Consider the following 19443-nt stretch of genomic DNA (forward strand, 5'->3'; position numbering starts at 1 on the left):
TCTTAAGCCGTCTGTAACTTCGTACAACAAATAGAAACAGTATTTTTCCCACTACCGAATGTAGCCGTTCGGGTAAAGTCACCGGTCACAGTCGCAGTGTGTTTATAGTGTCGGGTTGCAGAGGAGAGGATGTTAAATAACCTGCATGGTCACGCCCTGGATGACGGACGGGTCTGAGTTTACAGTTCAATATGTAACACAGAAATGTTGACTCAACATGAATTCCCTCTGCTGACCTTTTGTATGTGCACAGATCTGATATTACTCAACTTGTACAACAGCCATCACTGTTGAGGGGGAAAGATCGACTGTGATGCTGTTTAAAGAGACAAGAGAGGAAATAGATGAGATTTTGTAAAAAGTATTTACTTCACATTGAGTTGCTTGACAAGCTGATAGTTTAAAATAAGTTCAAAAACCTGATCAAAAGGGCGTCTGTGGTTTAGATTGTGTCAGTTAACGGGTCTTTTAGTGCACCACTGCTGTAAGGAATGTGATTGGCCACTAGAGACTCCCATAATCTCATCACATACGAGACTTTACCTTTCTTTGTGTCGCGTGTTCTTCTTTTCAACAGTCAATCAAACGTTGTGGGGGCTCAGTGCTGTTTGATAGGCTGTTACAAAATGTGTATATGCAGCATATACATTTTGAAAAGTGCTTTAGAAGCTGCTGTATAAATAATATGTATTACTATATTATAAAGCACTATCTTCAGGGACACAGGAGACTGCAGACAGGTTGTGGCCCTGATGTCAACCTCATGAATCACATGTAAAGTGAAGGTCTGCAACTTTCTCAGAGTTCTTCTATACCTGCAAGCACACTGATAACAAATTTGGTTTAACTTTTTGGGGAGCCGTCATGTCGTCAATCTTTACATGAAGTAAAGATGGAGTATAACATATGCTGTAAATAAAGATGGATGACACGTCTCCACTTCCTCCCAATGTACAAAAATGAAGCCAAAATATTCCACATACCAGTGCCGCCATCTTGGAGCCAGCGTTCCCTTACACCTCGGAGCTCGGCCCATCGGAATGACGTCACGGCCCGAACAACCCGAGTTCATAGCGTTCCATTTGCACAGGAACCATGTTTACGTTAGCCAGCTAGCCACTGTTAGCAAAACCAGTTCATAATAACGCAATATGCGGCAGTTCCCGCGTATTAACAGCGTAGTAAAGCGTCCACAGATTAGTAATTTGGCAGTACTATGTGTACGACAAATTTAATGACAGAAGTGCTGATAAACAGTAAAAACTTTCTGCTGACACACGGAGCGGCCATCTTGGAACTTCGGACTCGGGGGTCCAGTAATTTCCGAGTTCAGAGGTTTAACCGAACGCGGCAATAAGAACTAAAAGTGTTTAAAGAGCGACGCCTCCCACACACACTTCTCTCTGCAGCGATGTAAACCTGCTCATATCAAAGCTGATACTTTAATTAATTTCTATTAAATTAAAAATAGGAACAGGACGCGATGACGTCACGCGGAGGTGTAGCCTTGCCCACCTGTTGCCGGGCACGCGCACCGGTCTCTCGTGCTCCCCAACCCATGACGTAATTGAAGCAGAAACAGGCACGCGCACAGAGCGGAATGAAGATGCGGTTCGGTGAGTGAAAGGGTTTTGTTTAAAAAACATCATGTCGTCATAAATCTGCGTTAAACGCGTCGCGGGGCTGTTTTGGTTTTTTTTTAAACCCGGTGGAGACGTTGAGTGACGAAGGTGAAACTGCGTCACTATTTCGCGACAGTTCTTCTTTAAAACAGGAAGCAACAGGGCGGCGGAGTCCCAGACAGAAACTTGGGTGTTGCGGGGTGGAAGTTGTCATCTCCTCCGCTAGCTCCGGCCGAAGATAACCGGCAATACCGGCGGGTTGAACGAGGACGTGTGGCGGGGGAGAGGAGCCACCGGAGCCCGGGGGGGGGGAAAGACCCAGAGCCGAGGGATGAGGCGGCGGAGCGGCGTGACAGGCGGAGGTTCTGGGAGGTGGAGTGACGGAGGTCAGGGTCCATGACAGCTGAGGGAGCTGCTGGAGCACAGGAGCTCACCGGTGACCAACAATTAACGAGATCAGATCAAGGTTATTTTGCCTGTTTTTTAATTTCAATGGTAAAGTAGAAAAGTTTTAAAATTATATTGAAGGACATGTTAAAGGGATAGTTCACCGAAAAATGTAAATTCTCTCATTATCTGCTCACCACTATGCTGATTGGGGGGAGGGGAGGGGGGGGGGGGGGGGTGAAGGGTTTGAGTCCATAAAACACTTTTGGAGTTTCAGGGGTAAACAGCGTTGCAGCCAAATCCAATACAATTGAAGTAAATGGCGACCACTTCTTTAAACGTAGTTAAACAACGTACCATGCCTCCATGCTTCTCCTGTGGTGTCATCCCAGTGTCCGGAAGCCATGACATTCAAATTCGATAGATAAACGTCCGCTGTGATCAGCGTTCGCACACAAGCCAGCGCCTCTTCGCTCTCGCCCAAGAGATACGTGACGACAATCGCCAGAACTTGCAGATTATCGCCCAGGTACTTCAGTTGTATTGGATTTGGCTGCGACGCTGTTTAACGCCTGAAACTCCTGAAGTGTTTTGTGGACTCACACACGTCACCCACACCTCCATCTGTAGAGTGGTGAGTAGGGAATGAGTGAATTTTCATTTTCATTTTTGGGTGAACTCTCAGCTCCAAAAATCCATATGCTCTCATCTTGATAACACATCCGTGACACTTTGTTGTTGTCTATTACAGCTTATTGATCCTTATTGGCTGGAATGTGTGACACTACAAAGTGATATGAGCTTAACGATTCATCAGCCAGGCCACGTTTAAGACTCTAGGTTTGTTTAACTCCGAGATCCAGCTGAGAAACAGAACAAAAACTAAATGTAATACTGACACTGATACTAAACTCAATAGATGATATCATATCCTTGGCATGTAAGCAGAGGATCGCGATAATAAAGAGGACAGTAAAAGTCAATCCAAAGATAATAGGATACAGAGAAGCTTCCACTAACACCCGCCACTGAATAAATATTTTTGTTGCTATGTGTTGCAGTCTAATGACTAATCCAGGCTGCTCCCGTGTCTGTGGTGAAATACAGATCATTTCTAATGCAGATGGGGGAACATTTCATCACTGCGCGGCCGTATTGCTAATGTCAGGGGCTTAAAATCACTGACCGCTGAACCGAAATAGAAACACAATCAACCGTGTGTCAAAACTGTGAACAAGCCTCCAGTGTTTTAGAGATTTGGCTCAACAAGCACAGTGTCCCGGTTTCTCTCTGTGCTGCAGGCTGTGCACTCACAGCCGCTGTTGTCACGGTGGAGATTTCAATTTTATTCATCAGGACATACTGTGCAGCATGTGATGTGTTAATATGAATGTTCCAGGATAATGCATGTAAACATTGCATGGGTAATATCAGCAAAGGTCACTGTGCTTGCTCAGTATGTTTTATCTAACAGGATATTTATTTCTTCTACAGGCGTTTACTTTGGAGCACAAAGCTGTGAGCTTGTTAATGCGTTTCTGTGACTGCAAAACTAAAAGTGCACACGATGTCCGTCAGTTATCAGATCGTCACTCTAACCCTTGGCCAAACAGATAAGAGTATAATCAACAACACAATGAGTTGTCTTTGCAGGAGTGTGATCTGTGTGTTTACCCTGAGGGTGATGGTCTGTTTTCTTTAAGAGACACGTCACATGTCTGCTTGGTCAGTAGCTCGAGAGGCCGATATAAAGCAGCTTAAAGAAAACACACTTTTAAAAAGTCGCTCTCATCTCTTTGTCCCGCAGCCTCAGATATGGATTACAAGGTCGTGTTCGCAGCCTTGGAGACGGTGTGTGAAGACAACTTTTCTGCCTTGTGTGGACCCTCTGATTTACTGCCCGGCACTGTCGCCAGCCGCCTGGTCATGTGTTTGAGAGAGATCCAGGAGCATGGCCGTGCGCTGGAGCCTGTGGTCGCCAGCCTCACCGCCGTTTACCACCACTACGACTTTGACGAACAAACGCCTGGGAATGGCTACCGCACCCTGGTCAAAGTATGACAAGATGTATTTTCTTTTACTTACCCCTGGACTATAGTCTGTTATGTGAGCTATGATAGCTTTTTTACTAATGGGTTACTGTGTATATCTTTTGTGTATAGAATATATAGGTGTATATTTATCAGATCACATTTTTGTTCAACAGAAATTGTTCTTTTAGTGGTTGTTTGGCGCTAAATATTGCACATTCCCTTCATTTCATATAAAATTCATATCATTTCTTTCCCTCCCTTCACTTTTTGTCTTCCAGGTCTTGCAGGCCTGCCTTCTACACATCATACACAAGGGCCGTTACATTGCCGACAACTGCAACGGCGCCTTCTTCCGGGCCGAGCACAATGCATCCGAGATGGAGGCGTACTGCAGCGCCCTGTGCCAGCTGCGTGCCCTGCTCCACCTCGCCCAGCAGCTGATCAACGACAACGAATGCGGCCAGCTGTACTCGCAGCAGGACGGGGAACTGACCCGCAAGTTTGTGCAGGAGTACAGCTCCATGCACAAGGCGTGTTTCTACGGACGCTGTCTTGGCTTTCAGGTCGGCCAACAACACTAAATTAATTTCTCTTAATTTCTTGTTTCACACGCAAACAAGCTTTGTTCTGATCGGTCATTTAACTTTTCCCATGTAAGTGCAGTATTCTTGAATAACCTGTTTGTGAGTCCTTTTAATTTTTAGATACAATTCTCTCTTCACAGTTCTCTCCAGCTCTTCGTCCATTACTCCAGACTGTTGTCATAAGCATGATTTCATACGGAGAGAGGTACGGTAAACAGCAGTCACGGTTCGGTGAGTCTAAATTTCTAATGGAGTTGGTAGAGGTTGAATTCTCGTTTTCCTGGTGTGATCATCTTTAAAATACGTTTTCTCTCTCGCTCCAGGTATGGCGGCCCTTTCTCTCCTCACATCAGGGAAGTACGTCATTGATCCAGAGACGCGGGGCACTGAGTTTGAACGCATTACCCAGAACCTGGACGTACATTTCTGGAAGTCTTTCTGGAACCTCACGGAGTCCGGCCTTATAACAGTAAGTCACATACTCTTCCTCTCACTGTGTTATCATCTGAAGTGACCTTCAGATTTTTCAACAGCTCATTCCCTTGTCTTTCTCCTTCCAGGGTTTAAACAGAATAGCGTCTAACCCAGTGCAGGTGAACCTCACCCTGACTGTGCCTCCTCTCCCTCTTCGCCTTCCTCTGGCCTCAGACCCCAGTCTAACTGCCGCTGTGTCGCCGCCAATCGCTCACTCGGGCCCGGGGCCGGTCCACATGCGTCTGATCTCCTATGAGCTTCGAGAAGGACAAGTGAGGAAAAACACTTTTGGATGTAATAGACGATATAAATAAGAGACTAAAAGAGGAGCAGAAGTAAAATGTTTCAGAAAACCATAGATTCATGATAAATAGTAAATTTGCTGAAAATATGATCGAGATATAAAAAGGTCATAATTGTGTGTGTCCTGCATCTCTGATACTTTTCCTTATTATTGACCTCATTGCTCATCCTTTGACTTTATAGGACAGCGAAGAGCTTCTGGCTTTTTCCCGAACTGACCCTCCTCCCATCACCGCCTCTCATCTCCCCTGGGTACAGAGGCAGCCTCTCTCCCCCTGGCTGCTCATCCACTTCCACGGAGGAGGTTTCGTAGCCCAGACATCCAGATCTCATGAGGTACAGCACATGTTGAAGTAACACTGCTGGTGTTAACTGAAGCTGTAGTACATGCACAGTGTGTTAAAGTAACTAGACGAGACTAAGCAGCTGCTGGTTTGCACCTCATCGCACGTCTTTTGATTCTGTTCTTCATCCACCATGTGTCAGCATTATCTTCGGAACTGGTCGAAGGAGTTGAAAGTGCCCATCCTGTCTGTCGACTACTCTTTGTCACCTGAAGCGCCTTTTCCCAGAGCTCTGGAGGAGTGTTTCTACGCCTACTGCTGGGCACTGAAAAACTGTCACCTCCTGGGTAAGTGGATGAGTCGGACCATTCTGGACCAGGAGAATTAGCAACTTGGAGAATTCATATGTCCAAACTGTCCAAAATCCAACAAAAATATCTATCCAACAGCATTTTAAACAAACTTTCCTCTTTACTATGTTTGAAATGGTCATAGACACCAACAGTTCTGTGTGTCTGTGTCTCTCAGGCTCCACGGCGGAGCGGGTTTGTCTGGCGGGGGACAGCGCTGGAGGAAACCTCTGCATCACTGTGTCCATGAAGGCCATGACCTGCGGCATCCGAGTCCCTGACGGCATGATGACCGCCTACCCCGCCACCCTGCTCACCACCGATGCCTCGCCCTCTCGCCTGCTCACACTCATCGACCCACTGTTGCCTTTAGGGGTTCTTGCAAAGTGCCTCAATGCCTATGCAGGTATGTGGATGTGGGTGTGTGAGGTGTATACAGCTGTCGAGGCCGTGACCATTTCTACACTTGATGCAATGTTGATAATGTTGAAACTCTGTAAAATGTCTCAACACAATTGTCCGGACATTTCCCAGAGTTCATAACTGTCACATTTATGTTTTATTTGCCTTCCTTTTCCCTTCTTTGTTTCCTGCAGTGTTTCCTAGTTTCATTTCCTAAGCTCTCGTCCTTTCCTCCTCAGGTATAGACTGTCGCAGGGTGCAGCCTGCAGTGGAAAGCAACAGTCTGACCACTCTGGGCAGAGACACAGCCGTGCTGCTCGGGGATCTCACCCAGGGAGCCTCCAACTGGATCCACTCATTTCTGGACCCCGTGCTGAGTTCAAGTGGAGCCCGCTCCGTGTCGTCATTACAGAGGAGGTCCGAGAGCAGTGAAACACGCAGGACATCAACTCCCGCCTCCACACAAACCTCTGGGGATCACATGGATTACCCACAAGGCTTTGCGCCCCTGCGCGCTGAGTGCCTGGCTGTTGTTCTCCCGACCTCCTCTCCTGTTTTTAGGAACCCGTTTGTGTCACCTTTACTGGCTCCGGACAACCTGCTGAGAGGTCTGCCGCCTGTACACATCGTGGTAAGAGGTCCAGTTAGATCACTTAGCTTGATTTTATCTTTTGCTTACGTGTGGAGAAACACCTTAAATCTGCCTGTTTTTCAGTCTGTTATTCTCACTCGAGTTAGTCAGCTGTTTTCCAAACTTACAGTATTTCCTGATTCCTCCGTGTGTCCACACAGGCCTCTGCTCTGGACGCCTTGCTGGACGACTCTGTGATGTTTGCCAAGAAACTGCGAGACATGGGCCAGCCCGTGAGTCTGACGGTGGTGGAGGACCTGCCTCATGGCTTCCTCAGCCTCTCACAGCTCGCCAAGGATACGGAGGTCGCTACAGAAATCTGCGTTGCGCGAATTAGGGAGATTTTTGAGCAAGAAATCCCAACGCCAGCTCTCCGCAGCCGGTCAAAGCGGGAAGTGGCGTAACAGAGAACCAAACCATGACTTGTTCATCTGTCATTCCAGCTGTTTTTGGATGAAGAAGAGAACTGACGTTTTGTGGTGAAATAAGTTTAAGGAAACAAATCTGGGAGAATATTGAAGATGCACCTAAAACTGTAGAACTGGAGGAAGCTTATAGGGAAACTGCACTTGAAACTTCCACTGCACAACATTTTCTGAAGACAAAGATGTTCAAGAGAGCCACTGAAACCTTTAACTTTCTACGACTATGCTCTAATATTATCTGAAATGATGACAAAAATTTAATAGGTATTTTTCTATTAAGATTTCCATGTTGAAGAGGCAGATTAAACGCACATTTACAATATTACAAGCTGACTAAAACAGAAAAGATCACTATAACCAGCACTGGTAGTGATACATAGCAGTAACAGGAGCCGTTTTAAAAGCATTGCTGTATTTGCATTTGACCACGGTTAAAGGCTTACTTTTATTATTGTATAATTTAGATAAATAGTTTTACCTGGTTTTACCAGTTTGTCACATGTTTACAGCGTTTTGATGAGGAGGCCTTCACCCTGTGTTTACCGGCAGTATGTGGATGTGACTAGTTTTACTCTAAATTAATTATTTATAGCTCTTATTATAAATATTTAACACAGTTTATTTAAAGCCTGTTTTAAATCAGAACTCCAATCATGACTGGTGTTAAAATACTGTTTGTTTATTCGAAGGTTTTGGACTTGCTATGTTAAGTCGTTTGTGTGTGTGTGTGTGTGTGTGTGTGTGTGTGTAGCAGGGAGCAGCGCTGGTGTGAAGTGTGAAGTCAATGTTGTTCGTCGTTAGGAGGTAATTTGTCACAGACTTGTGACAAAGCAAGATGCTCACCAGGGCAGATTATTATGCAGTAAAAGTGAGATTCAAGAGACTTCCTAAGAAATTGATTTGAAATGTCAAGAAAATGAATTAGAAAGTTGCTTTGAAAGATACAGATTATGCATCAAAAAATATAAAGCTGTATATGAATGTTAATTTGAAGGTGACAAAATGTGACAAGAATAATCATCATTCCCTTTCCTTATTTTGTTTTACTTTAAGTGCAGTTTTTTAATGCCGGTGGCCTCCTTTTACTGGTATACACGTAAAATATATAATTTATGTGGATTGAATCAAAAAATAGTTTGTCATGGACAAAAGAGCTTTACTCAATATATGAGGGAGAGGATATGTTTTATATCTATAGAAATCATTTATGTTGTAATGTTAACTTTATTTAAAGGAAAACATTGTAATAAAATAAAAATAAAAATGGTTTGAAAGTAACGTGTGTGTGAGCTGTTATTCTTCCTCTGGCCGCTGATCATGAGGAAAACATGATGTTTATTATTATGATTATCATTATTTAGGAATTGATGAATGAGACTGAAATGGGCTAATCTGTCGTAGATTAAATGAATAGCACTTACTCATATTTCTCGTGTTTTTCTTACAGCTGAATGAACGCAGTGTTCTGTTGTAGACATTGAAGGTCTGAAGATTTTAATGTGAAAGATTGAAAAATTATTTTATTTACTCTGTTGTTTTGAAAACCTGCACCATATGTTTTTGTGGGTGTGTAGTCCAGCGAGCTCATCATACATTCATGACACATTAACCCAAATGCGATCAACTCCTTCATTCACGTCACTGCTGGGTTTCAAACTCCTAAACTTTTTTAAAACCTTTACACTGAAACCCCCTGCATGCAGTAACCCAGGAGTGACGGGAGGTGGCAGCAGCGTCGTGGAGCCTCGCATGTGATAAACAGCAGAAAGAGACACCGAGGAAGAGGAGAAGAAGAAGAAGAAGAAGGCGACCATGTTGATTGAAAGGAGGAAGAAACACAATAGAAGCGATTTATCTCAAGTAAAATTCACTTATTAAAGCGACTTGCAAAGAAAGTGACCGACCGGCCGCGACCTGGACATCCCGAGTATAACAGCAGACAGACTGAGGTACGTGCGCGGGGACTCGGACGCGTCCGGTTCCCGTTAAAAACAACCGAGAGCTGCCTGACGTTTGTGCTAAATTAGCCTCCGAGCTAGCGGTCCTGTTGTTGGTGCTAACGTACCACAACAACGCCAATGGTGAAACCGCAAACTGCGCCACGGCGGCTCCGCCTAACGTCACCGTGGTTTGATCTTTCACTCCCGCGTGTTGTTTGTATTCTGTGAATCAAAAGCTTTTTTTTTTTTAAATGAGTCGACGGCTTAGCGGGTAGTCCGCGTCAAGCTAGCTTAGCTTTGATGTTAGCATAATGGAGGGGGGGGGGGGGGGGGGTAGATAGATGTACGTTTATCGATCCCAGATTGGGACGGGATCGTGTCGCAGCAGCACATCAAAGGCATTGCACACGGAGAGCAATGGAACGGATACGAATAATTAAAATATAACGTAATAGACAATAAATGTACAAAAAAAATGTACACACTCCCTCAGTAAATGATACACAATAAAGTACTAGAATACACAGTAAAGTACTAAATACAATAGAACAAAGAATAAGCCTCCTAGAAACGAGAGATGACAAGTGTGCAAAGTTGTTTGCATTGAATGAGGAAGTAATGAGGTAGGATGGAATATGACGAATAAAATATGAATATAATACGTACAAATTCAAAGTTATTGCAGGATTAAGCAGAGAGTTTGTTAAAATTATTGATTTATGGAGGAAAACGATCAACTTAATGTTGCCATAGAGTAATTTAGAATAGATTACTGTTGAGTATTTAGCAACTAAAGTAAATTTGACGTGTGTGTGTGTAAATAGCAGAAGCTCTTGACAGTCCGTATGAAATTAATGTCAGTCAGATCTGGAGCCTGTACTGAAGGTCAGTGTTATTTAAATCTCTGTCTCTTTGAACATGTTAATCTGCCTCCTGGCAACTTCACAACCGGACCAGTTAGCGAATTAGCTGTTAAAGCTCTGCAGCATGAGGGTTATCAAAGTTTTAACCAGCTAACTTGTTTAATTTACTAACCGACCCCATCACACCCGCTACAAGTCACTAGAAATCTGAATTTATGTATTAGAGTAGATTATATTATTGGCTTCCAGTGTGGTGGATGAAATCGGTGTCTACAAATCTCCGAGTCACTATTTCATGTGAACTAAATATTATTTGTCCTCTAAAATTATTAATTTCATATTGTTGAAAATGGGATTATTCATTTCTGGTGTAACACTTAACAACTTTCCGATACGTTCAATATTTGAGTCTCAACCAGACTTTACATATTTTGTATGGGGTCAAGTTTGGGAACTAATTAGAGTGGAAATTTATTAGGTGAAAAATGGAAGTGTTAAATAGCAGAGTAATTGTATACGACTGCGTGATTAATCAACTGCTCGTGTTCTCCGAAAACTATTCTGTCGGATTTCTTTCAGGTGACAAGTTTGAGTCGTTGGCTGACTTTGAGGAGGCAGCGGTTTGATAGGGGCCACACTCGCACACTTTACACACCGACCTGAAGGACTGTGGAGTCCAGGGAGAGAAGGTCGAACACCTGGAGCAGAGAGGAAACGCACAGTGAGGACACATCAGGGGTGGAAAGCTGTTTGGCTTTGGACTAGATAACCCCCTGTATGACTAGTATTTTCAGGATCCTTATTTTTTCACACGTGGAGCAACATACACCCACACAGTGGAAATAACAGAGAATTACAGACTATATGATTTTGGGGAAAGACTTGTACAAAGTTGGACATCCTTTTTTTTCCAAGGACAGGGATATTGAGCAACTCTTTTCGGACTCAAAGTGGAAACAAGAAATTGTTCCATTTAGAAACAGAAGTTTAAGTATTGAACTAAGATTATATTGAAGAAGCTATTCCCCAAATTCAGATTGCCTTAGTTGTTCTATTTCAGGACTTGAACCGCTTCGATACTTGTTCATATATAATTTTTCTATATTGTGGGCAAGTATATTCATGCATATTAATGCAAATTTCTCTTCATTTTGAAGAGCTCTTGTGTAAAAACTTTTTTTTGATGTTCCTGTACGTCAGTCACTCTGTTGTTTGAAGGGGACCGAACTGCACGTACATGTGTATATGTAAATAATACGAGTCAACCTCTGTTGTAAAAGCTTTGGACTTTAAAAGAATAGAGAATATTGTTTTGTTAATGCTTTATTAAACTTTTTTACTTTTGAAGAGAATTTTTAAAAGAAAGACCTAAGAGGCAAAAATTTAATACTTTGAAGAAAAAAATAAATAAACTAAGGCAAGGAAAAAATGGCAACCGCCAGAACAGAAAACCTTGGCACAGTCGTCATGGGACTGAACAAGCAGAACGGGCAGCTCAGAGGACAGACCAAACCAGCTTCAGTCCAGCCAGCACCTACAACTCTAGGAAAGGCTATGGGCGCACTCCAGAAAGCAGGCTGCCCCCCGCAAGAGGGAGGAGGCATCAAGTTCGGAGACGACTGGAAAAAGAGCCTGAAGCTCCCTCCCAGAGACACCAGGGTCAAAACCTCCGTGAGTGAAATTCCACGACGCTTTCTAATCACACTTCAACACGTAAATGCTTTTTCTACCGTTGTCCTGACCTTTCTGTGTCGCCTGTAGGATGTGACATCCACCAAGGGGAATGAATTTGAAGATTACTGTCTCAAACGAGAACTCCTGATGGGCATCTTTGAGATGGGTTGGGAGAAACCATCCCCCATTCAGGTATGTTTTATTTTTGATCAGTTATTCTTTTACCACATGACTCCATAGCTTGAAACAGGGTCACGTTAACAATTGTAGCAGCTTAAAGAGCTAAAAGGTCTGTTAATAACATTAAATCTCAGTGACAGAGTGTAAAATCCATGTGTATATGAGAGCATTATGTTTTTAGACAAGATTCCAGTGTTAACGAATGAGCCTAAAGACAGGATTTTTTTTGTTTCCTTGCAGGAGGAGAGCATTCCCATCGCCCTGTCTGGACGGGATATTCTGGCTCGGGCTAAAAATGGAACAGGGAAAAGTGGAGCCTATCTCATCCCCATGCTGGAGAGGATAGACCTGAAAAAGGACTACATACAGGGTGAGACTCTGCCTGTGGTGTCATACACTGCTCATTCTGATTCTCTCGTAATCTTCTTTGACTTGACTGTTGTCCCATAGTGAGATCCATCACCGGGCTGAATTGTAATCTGTCCTGTGCATTGTTATCCCTCAGCTATGGTCATGGTGCCCACTCGCGAGCTGGCCCTGCAGGTGAGTCAGATCTCCATCCAGATCAGCAAACACCTAGGAGGAGTCAAGGTCATGGCCACCACCGGGGGCACCAACCTGCGAGATGACATAATGCGCTTGGACGAAATCGGTAAGAACTTCTAGGTCCAGTCTAGGTCCAATATATAATAACATTCATAATTTAACACCATATAAGTTTCTGTGGAGCTGAAGGAGCAGTGCAAATTAATATAATGAAAATATACTGCTGTGCTTAGTAATTCTCTTGTTTTCTTCATCAGTGCATGTGGTCATCGCCACCCCCGGCAGGATCCTGGACTTGATAAAGAAGGGAGTGGCGAAGGTGGATCGGGTCCAGATGATGGTGATGGACGAGGTAAACATCAGCAAAGTTGATTTAAAACATAAACTGAAATCTGATTGTATATTGTCTTCATAGTTTGTATTTGGGCAATAACCGTTTTATTTTCATGTCTGTAAAAATGTGTGTTTCTTTGTTTGACTCTGAGCCTGCTTCATGTTAAATGATCTGTTTCCTCAGGCGGATAAGCTGCTGTCTCAGGACTTTGTGGTGCTCATTGAGGATATCATCAGCTTCCTGGCCAAGAACCGGCAGATCCTGCTCTACTCTGCAACCTTCCCCATCAGTGTGCAAAAGTTCATGGTGAGTTGTTGGCTTAACTGCTACACGACTCGTCCTTCCCAGTGGCGCGGGGCCACTTGGCACCTTTCGAATCGGACTGCAGACCAAGCTGTTCTCACACTGTGCCCAGATCTGTGTTTGTCTGTTGTAAACATTTCCTGGGCGGCCTTCACCTACATCAGCTCAGCTCACACTTTTCTGTTTGGAATGTCGTGTGATTTGCAATGTAAATGAAACTTCCGATTTGTCCATGTCTTCGGTTCATTACCGATTTCGAACTCCTACAGTTCATTTAAAAAACAACCTTGTGGTTTTTTTCACTTTGACGATAACACACACACTCTAATCTGTTCCTTCTCCCTGTGTTCTCGCTGCAGGCCAAGCACCTTCAGAAACCCTATGAGATAAACTTGATGGAGGAGCTGACTCTGAAGGGCATTACTCAGTTCTACGCCTACGTCACAGAGAGGCAGAAAGTGCACTGCCTCAACACACTGTTTTCCAGGGTAACTGACTCTTCACTCTGTGTTCACCGTCTGTCCTTTTTCAAACTGCCGCAGGCCTTTGTTTTGTCACAAACGCACTTTAATTTGACAAGGCAGTGGCTCATCAAACGACTCATCATAAAAACAAACGGCCAGAGTGGCAGAAAATACAGGACTGCATCTCTGGTTGTTTCGTAACTTGGCACAGCCGCTGCCCAGTGGCTGACATTAACTTTGGAGATTTGTCCAACGTCCCGTTTCCTCTTTTATCTGTAAATAACTTCTGATTTGCCGCAGAAGTAGACTTCAGGTTAAAAGTTTGATGCAGTGATTCTAAACAGTGTCTTTTTTACTTCCCTCCGTCACAGCTTCAGATCAACCAATCGATCATCTTCTGTAACTCTACCAAGCGAGTGGAGCTGTTGGCCAAGAAGATCACTCTGCTGGGCTACTCCTGCTTCTACATCCACGCTAAGATGATGCAGGTGAGACACGTAGACTTCATGGTTTGTAATGAGCAATTGGATGGAATCTGGTTTAACAAAAAGTTTGACTGAAGTTAGTTTTGGGTTTCACCTCAAGGAATCCCAGGCATTACTGTTATTTATCTGTTTTTGCATCATCTGTGCAGGTTTTTAAACATTTTATTTAAGAAAATCTATGAATTCTATTCTAAAAATTACGTTAAGTCTTGAAATCACTTCTTAAGTGAAGTTCTGCATTCACTTATAGAGCATTTCCCTTGTTGTGTGTTTTCAGGAATACAGGAACCGGGTGTTCCATGACTTCAGAAACGGACTGTGCAGAAACCTTGTCTGCACCGGTGAGTCTCCATCAGATTCTGCAACGTTTCAAATCAACACATTTAATGTTTAATGCACTGATGCACTGACGTGTTTCTTCCTGTAGATCTCTTCACCAGAGGTATCGACATCCAGGCTGTCAACGTCGTCATCAACTTCGACTTTCCTAAGAGCGCTGAGACTTACCTCCATCGTATCGGAAGATCAGGTTTGTTGTTAGAGAATCAGTCCTTTTATTTTAATGCATAGTGCATATTTATAATAAGTGTTCTCTCGCTCTCAGGGAGGTTTGGTCACCTGGGGTTGGCCATTAATCTCATCACGTCCGAGGATCGCATAAACCTGAAGGCCACTGAAGAGCAGCTGGTGACCGATATCAAGCCCATTCCCAGCAGCATCGACAAGAGCCTCTATGTGGCCGAGTACCACTCATCCAGCGGCGACTGTGACGTGGAGGAAATCGAAGAGAAATCAGGACATCCAGATGACGGCATCTAAAAAAAAATAAAAATAAAAAAAGGTGAGATGCTTTGAGATAATTTTTTAGACTTTAATTGCATGGAGAAAAAAAAGATCAATCTTCCTAATCTAAGTTTCATCTTCGCTCCAGGACATTAGGACACATCGGGCTCTTAGACATCAGCGCTCGCAGTCTTCAGGCGACTCTTCAGTTTCACGTTTTCCCCTCATTTTCAGAGCCTGACAAATGGATGTTATTTTTTGGTTTCTTTTTTTTTTTAGCTTTTCCTCAGAGAGCTGCCTCTTATTTATTTTGTTTAATAACTGAGAAAGTTGAAACTATCATTTTTCACCAAACTCACACTGGACCACACAGCACCTGTTTGAGCTTAGATTATTTTTCCCTCCTAAAATACATTAGAGACCCGCGCAAATTATTGTCACAGCTGTTTTGAACCAGTCGTCCTCCGAGGCTTCATCGCCAGCAGCAACTTCGGTCCGTTTTTAATGATACAATGGTGTGTTTCCACCAGCCATCGTTCTGTCCACTTACACTGCTGTTGTCACTTAAGTGCCTTACTTACTCCCGTGTGCACTCATCCATTCATAGCCTGCTGTCCTCTGTCATGCAGCGCAGTGCGAGCACAAATGAGATGAACTAAAACCTAATCTGATTTTTATTTAAACATCGCATTATGCAAAGGGGAAAAAAGATGACGCACACACACATACACACTGTCCTGCAGAGGTGTGTGTGTGTGTGTGTGTGTGTCGAAACACGGCTCAACTCCTCCAACTTTACTGAATGTGAACGTTGCAATAAAAAAAAAGGGCAGCTTTATTTAAATACTGTGTGACTGTTTTTCCCTCACTTCTAATAATCCATGAGCAGAGCTAATATCGGAAGACACAAGCCCTCTTACTGATTCGTGGATGTTGGCCTGCGACCACACAAACAGCATGGGAAATAATTAGCAGCCACATGCTGTGACACTAAGGCTGTCGCCTGCCGACAGTCGTTATTTTGGAGTTTATCTTGCATTTAAAAAACACACTTGGCTGGTGAGTCCGGTCAAATTCATCGGCCACTGTAGCTGGGAGATGAAAATCTGGTTCAAAACAGCTTTGATAGCAAAACTTGCCATTTCTACGCTCTCCATTATTTGAGCATCGACGGGTCCAAGACGCAAAGATTCGCAGGGTTTTTGTGAAGTTTGGTGCCGAGCGACAGTTTGAACTTTCTTCATCCATCCACATCTCCACGTTTCTGACTTACAATGTGGAAATATAAGGTTTATGAAGCAAACGTTTCTGCAGATCCTGAAGTGAAACTTTCTTTTTAAGCCCCATCATGACACAATTTAAGTTGGTGAATGTATCAGTTGCCAATGTAAACTCTGCGGCCCAGTGGTTGAACATGGTTGTTGTTTGTATGGCTGCTGTTGCATTAGAAACTCGTATAAATGTTAAGAAAAGGTTTCATGGCTCACAGATCTGTTCAGTCTGTTGAGAACCACGTTGACCGTCAATCAGAAAGACAACTGAAATCAAAAGAAATGAGTTTCTCTCTATGCAGCAGCAGCGATATATATATATAGATTTTTTTTTTTGGTTTAAAAATGTGAGAATTCTTTTTTTCTGAGGGGTGGGCTCTTCAATTTGTTTATTTCTTTTATTTTTTTTAAAGCAAAATTGTAGCATCTTTGAACAGGCAGCTGTGACTTTTCTTTTTGTCCCCCCCCCCCCTTACAGAGCGTCACAACTTGTTTTTCTTTTTTTTAAAAGACATAAAAAGGAGCTTTTTAAGATTTATTTTGATGCTTAAAGCAGTTTGGCTCTGTGAGGATTTAGCACTGGGCAACTTCAGGAGGTGTTCTTTTGTTTTTTGTTGTGGGTTTGCAGACGCCAAGTGTTTTTCTCAGATGCGCTCTGGGCATCTTGAATCGTTCCCCCTCTCTGGTACTTAGAAGCTTTGATTTGAAACAGTTTCTGCTTAAAATTCCACAAAATTTCTTCTATAGCTCAGCTAAGTGCCAGAGAGGGCGCTCAGTTATGCAGGAGGGGGTTTCTGGATGAGCGTTTGTAGCACTGTGATCCTCTTGAACCTGTTCCATGTTTGTGTGACAGATGATCAAAGTGCTGTGATTTGTTCTCAGCAGCTCGATCCAGTGACCCTGAGGGCGATCTCCATACGAGGTGTTTATGAATCATTTTGAGGAAAAAGAATTGTAAATGATTCATTGTTTACACTAAGTCGTTTACAGTTGGAAAAAAAAAAAATGAAAAAATACTTTTGCTTCATGGGTGGAGGAGGTAGAATTTATTTTGTTTCCCCTTGAATGAATTTCAGGATTTATATTGAAGCAAAACCAAAAAAGTGTGTGTGTGTGAAAGAGAGAGAGAGACAGGATGTGAGGGCGAGACATTTAGGTGTGTGCGTGTGTGTGTGAGTGAGAGACAGGATGTGAGTGCGAGACATTTGGTGTGTGTGTGTGTGTGTGGATGTGTGTGTGTGAGAAAGATAAAAGGGGTGATTGGCAGTTTGGTTCAGAATCTATGTTCACATGCAGCTCACAACAGTTTTTCAAACAAGAGAATTTTTGGCAAAATCTGATTTCAGTAGAAATGGAGTCAGCCTGGTCACTCGTGGTCGACCGTTAAATTTGAAATAACACTAAACCTGTTCTGTGGCTGCATGTGAGCGCAACAGTCGTATGTAAGGTTTTTCTTTTCATGTGCAGACCTGTGTCACGTTTCTGTTGGCGATGAACGATGTCTTAAATATCAGTATGAGTGTTTACAGTTGTCAGGGATCTGCTTTATGTTGTTTCTCTCTTTTTCCATCTCCCTCGTCCTCCAGGAGTTCAAGTTTGTGGACACGAGATCTCATTTCTAACCGGAAATGTTCCCACTTTTATGTTCTTCTCGATGTTTTGTGTTCCCTGATCACGTTTACCACGGTTATCCCATGACCTCCTTTGTGACCGAAAACATCTCAGACCCCTCAAAGAAAAACTATCCTCAACAGCAACTTGAGTTTGATTCTGTTTGCTCCGAGCTTCTGTTCAATCAGTGATGAAATCTCACTCACCAGAGTCAGTGTTGAGATTTCAGGAAGAAGAAAGTTTGGACTTTAAAGGACTTCCTTTAGTGAAACAATATTAGAACTGATAGAAGCGATGGTCGGAGCCCGAATGATGAAACACAAGTTGTTTTAAAGTTATTTAATTTTGTGTTAAGGTAAAGTAAATGTATCTGTCGTCACAAAGGAGGTTATGCTGAATGCAGTAATGAATGTTGAGTGTTGATTTTGTCATCGGGTGTTTGTTTGTGTGTGTGTGCGTGTGTGTGTGTGCACTCTGACCTGTCGGGTCTGTAGTGCTGTAAGGGAGTGGGAGGGATATTTGTCCAAAACCTGTTTAAAAAAGTATAACTGTTAAAAAATAAAAAATAAAAAAAGGAGTAAAGAAAAAAGGGAATCAGGAAAGGTTGGGGTTTGGGAACAGAATTACTGTTTTGGCATCGCTGCTTCGGCTCTGCAAATTCTTAATTGGTGAAATTCCAAAAAATTGCATTAATGGGCGAACTGCCCCGTAATAGTTTTACCGTGCATCACTAAATTGAATTGGACGTATTATTTGCTGCACTAACGAAGACTCACCCGCGTTGCCGGGCAGCGATTTGAGCCAAATTTAACGACAAACTCAGCAGATTTGTCGCAGGAAGCTGAGGAAGAATTTAACAGCATTAGGTCAACGTAACGGCGACATTACGACTCATAATTGGCTCTGACGTATTTTGGTTTAAATGTAGCTCAGGTTAGCACAACAGCAGTATTTCTCTATTACATGGGTAGATTGAAGGTGCAGGACAGTTTGACATTAAATTGGATTGTTAAAAAAAAAAAAAACGTTGGCTCAATTGATCCTTCATATAAAAATGCTTACGTACGGTATTCCGTTTTTTCTTTAGTTGTCTTATTTGTAGTTATTGGTCCCCTGGTGGCCCCTTGGTGCACTGCATCCTTTTGGACTAAAAATACTACAGCCCTTATCCAGACTCTGTATTTTGAGAATTGGTAAATGATTTTCCTCAGTAATTGTCCCATAAATCTCTGTTGTGCCACTAGATTAAAGAAAAACGAATGCTTTTCATTGGGTGTAACTGAAAAACTGTTTGTTTTTTCCCTGTTTCCTTACGAAAATGCATCGACGCAGCACCAAGGTCTGTCAGCTCCTTGTGTGACTCACTCTGTCCTCTCCTGTTGTAACATGGAAATACTCGCAGGGCTCTAAAATTCAATAAATTGAACAGAAATTTACAACTGTCTCTCGACTCTTCATCTCTGCACTGACCGATTTTAAAACCTTTTGACTGAC

At 43.0% G+C, this 19443-nt stretch overlaps 2 protein-coding genes across 4 annotated transcripts; both read left to right on the forward strand.

The window, feature by feature from the left end:
• The first annotated feature begins 1458 nt into the window (after positions 1 to 1458).
• Positions 1459 to 7747, forward strand: lipea (lipase, hormone-sensitive a). Of its 3 annotated transcripts, none has more exons than XM_034599404.1 (11): positions 1459 to 1616; positions 3817 to 4064; positions 4321 to 4605; positions 4767 to 4857; positions 4950 to 5095; positions 5187 to 5372; positions 5587 to 5739; positions 5890 to 6034; positions 6216 to 6443; positions 6679 to 7070; positions 7232 to 7474. In XM_034599404.1, exons 1-11 carry the CDS (start codon positions 1601 to 1603, stop codon positions 7472 to 7474), a joined length of 2133 nt encoding a protein of 710 aa, XP_034455295.1. In that variant the 5' UTR covers positions 1459 to 1600. The 3 variants fall into 3 exon arrangements, with proteins under 3 accessions (XP_034455295.1, XP_034455294.1, XP_034455296.1); XM_034599403.1 differs by lacking the exon at positions 1459 to 1616 and adding an exon at positions 1651 to 2088 and having other exon boundaries at positions 7232 to 7747; XM_034599405.1 differs by lacking the exon at positions 1459 to 1616 and adding an exon at positions 1651 to 2047 and having other exon boundaries at positions 3813 to 4064.
• A 1522-nt stretch (positions 7748 to 9269) lies between these two features.
• On the forward strand, positions 9270 to 19385 carry LOC117770240 (probable ATP-dependent RNA helicase ddx6). Its single transcript, XM_034599418.1, has 13 exons — positions 9270 to 9444; positions 10878 to 11969; positions 12060 to 12164; positions 12393 to 12522; positions 12658 to 12804; positions 12956 to 13050; positions 13216 to 13338; positions 13695 to 13823; positions 14171 to 14287; positions 14562 to 14625; positions 14712 to 14813; positions 14889 to 15125; positions 15216 to 19385. The coding sequence occupies exons 2-12, from the start codon at positions 11727 to 11729 to the stop codon at positions 15101 to 15103; spliced, it is 1470 nt and encodes a 489-aa protein (XP_034455309.1). The 5' UTR covers positions 9270 to 9444; positions 10878 to 11726; the 3' UTR covers positions 15104 to 15125; positions 15216 to 19385.
• Positions 19386 to 19443: the final 58 nt, after the last annotated feature.

This window comes from Hippoglossus hippoglossus, chromosome 11 (genome assembly GCF_009819705.1).
Source record: "Hippoglossus hippoglossus isolate fHipHip1 chromosome 11, fHipHip1.pri, whole genome shotgun sequence".
Taxonomy (NCBI): Eukaryota; Metazoa; Chordata; class Actinopteri; order Pleuronectiformes; family Pleuronectidae; genus Hippoglossus; species Hippoglossus hippoglossus.

Excerpts from the sequence above, each read along its gene's own strand:
- lipea (XM_034599403.1), top strand. The coding sequence starts at position 2,019 with ATGACAGCTGAGGGAGCTGCTGGAGCACAGGAGCTCACCGGTGACCAA. Across the intron at positions 4,065-4,320 it reads GCTACCGCACCCTGGTCAAA|GTCTTGCAGGCCTGCCTTCT; the intron begins GTATGACAAGAT and ends TTTGTCTTCCAG. Across the intron at positions 5,740-5,889 it reads AGACATCCAGATCTCATGAG|CATTATCTTCGGAACTGGTC; the intron begins GTACAGCACATG and ends ACCATGTGTCAG.
- LOC117770240 (XM_034599418.1), top strand. The coding sequence starts at position 11,727 with ATGGCAACCGCCAGAACAGAAAACCTTGGCACAGTCGTCATGGGACTG. Across the intron at positions 13,051-13,215 it reads AGATGATGGTGATGGACGAG|GCGGATAAGCTGCTGTCTCA; the intron begins GTAAACATCAGC and ends CTGTTTCCTCAG. Across the intron at positions 13,824-14,170 it reads TCAACACACTGTTTTCCAGG|CTTCAGATCAACCAATCGAT; the intron begins GTAACTGACTCT and ends CCTCCGTCACAG.